This window comes from Sabethes cyaneus, chromosome 2 (genome assembly GCF_943734655.1).
Source record: "Sabethes cyaneus chromosome 2, idSabCyanKW18_F2, whole genome shotgun sequence".
In the NCBI taxonomy this organism is placed as follows: domain Eukaryota; kingdom Metazoa; phylum Arthropoda; class Insecta; order Diptera; family Culicidae; genus Sabethes; species Sabethes cyaneus.
The window spans coordinates 234,888,660-234,895,071 of NC_071354.1; the positions used below are offsets into that span (position 1 = coordinate 234,888,660).

The following is a 6,412-nucleotide window of genomic DNA, read 5'->3' on the forward strand; positions in this document are numbered from 1 at the left end:
TATGAGGACCTATTGAGGTAATGGTTTTGAACCTCATGAGGACTCACCAGTTCTAACTATAACGAGGCGAAACAGGTTTGGTATAGTAGGACATGCATCGAAGCAAGGCTCAGTCACTCAGTACAGTCACTTAAGTTAAGGTTTGGCGGTTGTGCGCCGCATATAGGAAAGAATAGTCCGTGTACCAAAGCAGATAGTTATTTTTCGTAACAATGGAGGTGCTTACAGCTGAAAAGTTAAACAGTGTACTGATCGAGTGCGGATTCAGAGAATCTGAATGGCATATGTCAAACCAAGTCGTTGATCAGATGAACACGTTGACCGACAGTCGCAGGGAGGCAGCGATGTTTCTCGCTCAATTGATCTATGAGAGTGCTGGTTTCCATAACCTGGAAGAACCCAAGAGCAAATATCATCCAGAATACGTGAAATATTTCCATGGCCGAGGATATATTAAGCTAAGAGGGCAACAAAATTATGAGGACGCGACGATCGAGATATTCAAGGACGATACCCTGCTCAGAGATCCGGATAGGGCATCGAGTGCCCCGTGGATGGCCATGCGTGTGTCGGTGTATTACTGGAAGAAGTTTGTACGCCCAGATGCTGGTTCCTTTGACGATTTCTATGCCACAACTAAAGTTCTAAACGGTGAAGTGGAAACGAGCCCCGACCATCCCAATGCAAAGAAACGGCATGAGTTCTACGTGAAGGCCGCGAATGTCTTGGATCCTAATGCTAATCCACCTGTATGAAACTAATTATGTAGTGAGAAGATTTATCGTAATGGTTCGTTCGTGTAACATTCTATGAAATACAGTAAAAAGATGTTTAGTATAAAAAAGTATAAAAAAGTATAAACCCTCATACACATAAGCACGCATAAAAAAAAAAGCTTATCGTTTACTCAATAACGATAAAGCACAGAAATGCAGTGCAGAATACAGCATACACCCGGGCAACATTACAATAGATCAATAATGTTGTGGTCAAAGCAGAGGTGGGCATAATTCCGCTAATCCGCTAACAGCTAATTAGCTTAGCTAACATTTTGGTTAGCGGTTAGCGTTTCCGCTAATTTTTAAAACCGTTAGCGTTTTTGTTAGCTTCCGCTAAATTTCTGTGCCGCTAAATAAACCGCTAACTTTTTCTTTTAATTTTTCTTTTAATTTAACTGTTTAGCTATTATCTATCAATATTATCGCATAGATCTGGATCGAAAGATCCCAAAACTTAATAAACTTTTGTATGCGAGCACGGTTGATGGACTCATGAAATAAATTAATAATTTAAAAAGATGCATTCTTAGTAAACCTCAAGAGAAACTTTCCGATTTATTTACTTCATTTACATCGCATACATTATTTTAAAAATTCATAAGTATTGAAGCATCATTTCAAAAATATTTTCAACCATTTGATTTTTTTAAATGTGGTTTTAACCAGTGTGTCATTCACCACGCAAGAAAATGTAATCAAGTTTACACAACAATCCAACAAAATTATTATCTGGAAATAGTTTTTCACAAAATTTTCCGTGGAAGCGAAAAAATCCATAGCAAACTTAAATTTCCAAAATATTTTTTTTTGTTTCTTATTCTTGTTTTGCAAACTGACCAATATGTGCTTGTAAGGGATTAAAATTTCCCGATAGTGTTATTTTTTATTTCTGAGTGATGACCAAAAAGGTCTAATTCCTAAGATATTCATAGACAGCTGTCCCCTAAATTAGGCGGTGAGTTGTGCTACATGCCCACTGCATTTTCTTAGTTTCCTGTTAGTCAATTTATTTGGTTTTTGGTAGTTAACAAGCTCATAACGGGCTCTAATAATATACCCAGAATCAGTTTTGTTGATCGATAGATAGCTGATGGACGAACAGCATCATGCATCGCGTTATTCGGAGAATTCCTGTACCACTGACAATTCATATCTCAGGAACCAAGTGTGTGGTAGAGCAAACATTTTTAAATGCAAATGTAAATAAATTTTTTTGGCAATCCAGAAAAAATATTGTTATGAAAAATTTTTTAAAAAAATTTCCACAGAAAAAAACTATGTCCTGCCTCATGGAAATTGCCATCGTAATTTCATTTCAACCATTTCAAATGTGGTAATGTTCTTCAAAACATTTTTTTGTGAATGTCTGCAATTTTTTCACGAAATTATTTCATGTTTTGCCAGTATATATTTTTTCTTATACCTTTGCAACGAAGATTTGCTTTTTTTCAAAATTGGTATTTTAAAAAGTATTGCTAAATTTGTGCTGCTAACAAATTTAGTGGTTAGTGGTTTGCGTTAGCTTCCGCTAAATTTTTGGTTCATTTAGCGGTTAGCGGTTTTCGAAGTTAACGTTTTGGATTAGTGGTTTAGCTGTTAGCGAAGCTAAAATTTCGGTTAGCGGTGCCCACCTCTGGGTCAAAGTGATACTTGGCCAAATTGTCTCTCGTGGATATGCTCCAAGCTCTTTTTTCCCTCTCTATCGCTTGTTGGCGTTCTCCGCCAACCCAATCATTTCGTGCACTCGAGGTTTCCACTCCTAGCACCGCGGTTGCGGCCTCGTTGACGGCCGAGCGTATCATACTCCATCCGTTTTCGAGGATCGAAACATCTAGCTCCCCAGAGGCAAGCCGAGCTTCATCCTGTACGTGCGCCTAGTTTTCGCCAGTTCGCGGGTTGTTTAGCTGCTGAATATTTAACCGTGGAGGGCGGCTTTGGCTGGAGGAATAAACCGTCGGTAGTTTTGAGCGCACGTGTACTGCTACTAGGTAATGGTCCGAGTCGATATCTGCACCCCAGGATCTCCAGGTGGTTTTGTGGATAACTTTGTGGGGAAAGAAAGTGTTTCTGACCACCAAGCTTCGAAAAGCTGCAAAGTTGGCGCATCACTGGCCGTTATCGTTCGTGTCGGTGTGCAGACTATAGGTCTCAATCACCGGTCTATGGATTGTTTCTCTGCCGACGTTCATATCCCCGATGAAGATCTTGATGTCCCGTCGTGAGCAGCTGTCGTACGTTGCCTCCAGCTGCGTATACGCAGCTATATATAGGACACTTCCTTCTGGTTGTCGGGTCTACCTTCGTGTGGACAATGCACGTTTATGATGGTGTAGATGAAGAAACGGCCTTTTATCCTCAACACGCACATCCTCTCGTTGATCGCTTTCCAGTCCATCACGCGATCCTGCATTTTGCCCTACACTACAAAGCCCTTTCCCAGTTAGTTGGTCACTCCACCACTCTGAAAAAATTGGGCTTTGCCATCACGGATCCTCCACACCTTCTCGCCTTTGCGACAGATCTCCTGCAGTGCCACGATGCCAAACTTTCGGGGTTCTAACTGATCGAGTAGCACCCTATAGCCACCAACGAAATTTAGCCGTCTGCAGTTCCAGGTACCAAGTCTCCATTCCATGTCTTTATTTTGTCGCTTTGGACCATGCCGAATGTTCCGAGAATATATTTCTTGACTCTTGTTTTTTTTTTTTGGTTTAGATAGGAAGCCCTACTAGGGCTTACGCTACCGAGTCTCGGGATGGGGCTGCCATCTTACAGCGTCGAGACAACACTGTGCTGTGCTGTCCTCCCCTGTTTGTATACGACCTTAGTTTCCACCAGGATTGGTTGCTCGTATTCCGGCTGGTGCCACGTGGAGTTAGGGGTAGGAGTTGCTATATAAGAGGCTAGGGACCACAATGGGGTCTGTTTTACGCATTATCCAACCATTTTCCAACCCAGGTCACTAGGCATGCTTTGGTTTGAAAGAACTTATACTGAGGACTCGAATGAACGCCTTGCGTTTAAAAAGTCCCAATAAACTAACAACAACCACAACTTATACTATGAGAAACCGGCTATTTAATCAAGCATAAGGTCATTAAATGTTGAAAAAGTTGGGCTATATTTTAACCACATAACGATGTGCACGGTGAAATCAATATTCCTACGTTACCTATATGGCTCTGCGTTTCAGTAAATTTGGTTTTTATTTGCAATAGTTTTACAGAGCTATGGAATTTTGCTATAGTTTCAGTAGATTTATTTGAATTACTACTATTCAAGGCATTTTTGTGGCATCAAGCCACAAACCAAATTTAAGAACTAACATGTTTTATGAACAATTTAGGAATACTGATATAATATTCACAAATCTCGAGAGTTATCATACTTTTTCTAAAAAGGAAGGAAGTGAGTGAACTGGAAAATTTCGATTTAGACCAAACATATTTCGGGTGAGACACAAACGCTCTTTCGGTAGGTGCCCGAATGTTTTACTCACTAAACTATTTCCGCAATATTAGGTAACCTAATACCTAATTTTGTTTTATTCTCTCAATTCTAACTATACCTTTCGTTACCAATTCAGGAACTCGCGTGAATGCCTATAATTGTTATTGCCTATAATCTATAATTATTACTCAAATGCTAGACGGTAGGAAAAAGATGCGTTCGTAAATAAAAGTCGTAAACAGTCAAACAGTTCGAATGCAGTGAACTCCATATTCCATACCCAAATGAAACGACAGCACCGTTACCTATTGCTGCTGCTGCTGCTGCTGCTGCTGCAACTTTTTCCGTGGAATTCAACCCCCTCAAAAGGGAACTTTTTAATAATTATTATAATAAAGTTTATCGGTAATTGATAAACTTAGTGTGCCAGGATAGACGTGCCGCCGCCTCGGTAGAAACATGAAATGGATGCGGCAGGGTAATTGAACACCAAGCAACGCGAACGAACGGGAGAAAAAGAGCGAGAGCCAACCAAAGAACGAACGAACGAACGAACGAGTGAAATATTATCTTTATGTTTTAATTAAGTTTTATGTTTTGTTTGCCAGCGGAAAAAGAGAGGCAAGAGGTAAACTTTACCGGCAGCTTTTCTTCCGGGCCGGGCCTAGACGTTCTATGCTGCGCTGACTCGTCGTCACATTTTTCGGAACGCCATAAGGGAAAAGTCTAGAAGCGAGATCTTACACCGGCTCACATGCGTTCAGTTACTTAGTCGTTATAAAAAAAAGTCGTCACTGTGTATGTGTGTGCGGCACACAGCCAGCAATGGCAGGGTAAAACTTTGTCAGCTCTTTGGAGAAGCTGAAACCGGAAGAAAGAAATTTTCCGGAAAAAGGAGTTCCGAATGAGGAGTGGAAACGATCGTAAGCATGGAAATTTGCTTCGCTGAAGGCGGAAAATTGAAAACATGAATGAACAGTAAAAAATTAGCCGGCTTCAGTGATTTCAACTCGACGAGCTTCTAACTTTTCACACATAAGTCGTAAAATGTTTCCTCAGGAATGATACCGGTTTAGAATTTTCTGCTACAAGAAATGTTCTCACGAGCAAGTGATTTGTCAAGCTTGAATGGTTCACTCTGGGAGGAAAGTTTTATGGCCCCCACCCCAATTCCAGCCCCATTCCGGCGATGATGAACCAACAGTCTCGGGACGAGTATTCAGATGCAATCACGGCTGAAATTAAAAATATAAATTCCACGATAACCTTAAAAATTCATGTTGGCTTTCGGTTCATTCCGGCGGTTTCGGTGGTTCAGGTGGAATCGGCTTATAACCTGCCACGGTGGAGCACACGGCCATGAAAGTTGGATAAAATACAACCTCCAGCCGGGAGAACCAACCAGCGTACATAGATGAATGATTTTTTTCTGCACTCGTAATACGATGGCCTTGGAGCGCCGGTCGAGTAACCGAAATAATCGCCCTCAGCGGTGCCATAATACTTACCAGCGGATAAACTGCACCGACCGACCGACCGACCAACCGAGCGACCGGGCGTGTGGCCGAATTTTCAACCAACGGGTCCTGCGAAGCAACAGCTTTCGGGCTCCAGCCAGCACCTGAACCGGTTATACGGTATGACTAACGGAGCCAAAGCCACTGCGGGTATGATGCAATAATAATCATGATTACCGCTGCTACCAATTCCCAATTATGTTTCAGCTTGAACAACTTCATTACTTTCCGTTTGATTACCGGTGGTACCGAGCCCGAGCCCGGGCGCCCAGGCCCCTCCGGTCGGTGTGCGGAACTACCATTTGCTAGCGGGCGAGTCACCAGCCAGCACCAGGCACTACCACTACCACTACTACCGGGCGGGCGGGCAGATGAGCTATTTGAATTCTGGCTTTGCAACCGAGTCGGAAGCGAGTGATAATTGTCTAGAGAGGATGTTTTACAGAGATAAGGCTCTTGTTCCTTTCCGCGTTGGTTGTTCGGTTCCTATTGTTGTTCGGTTATGGTGTGCTTGCCAGGTAAATCGAATTTAGGAAAATTTTAATCATGACTGCTCATTTAATTGCGGGAATATCTCATTGCAAAGTACTGAGTTTATTAGTTAAATTAATGCTTGAATTCTCGGAACTAGACAGTCGGTAATAGCTCATTATACTAATTGGATAA

General features: G+C 41.8%; 1 protein-coding gene across 1 annotated transcript; it reads left to right on the forward strand.

Annotated features, from left to right (window-relative positions):
• The first annotated feature begins 212 nt into the window (after window positions 1-212).
• On the forward strand, window positions 213-755 carry LOC128736792 (uncharacterized). Its single transcript, XM_053831282.1, has one exon. It carries the CDS (start codon window positions 213-215, stop codon window positions 753-755), a length of 543 nt encoding a protein of 180 aa, XP_053687257.1.
• The last annotated feature ends 5,657 nt before the right edge of the window (window positions 756-6,412 follow it).

Coding starts and splice junctions, on each gene's coding strand:
- LOC128736792 (XM_053831282.1), top strand. CDS start 213: ATGGAGGTGCTTACAGCTGAAAAGTTAAACAGTGTACTGATCGAGTGC.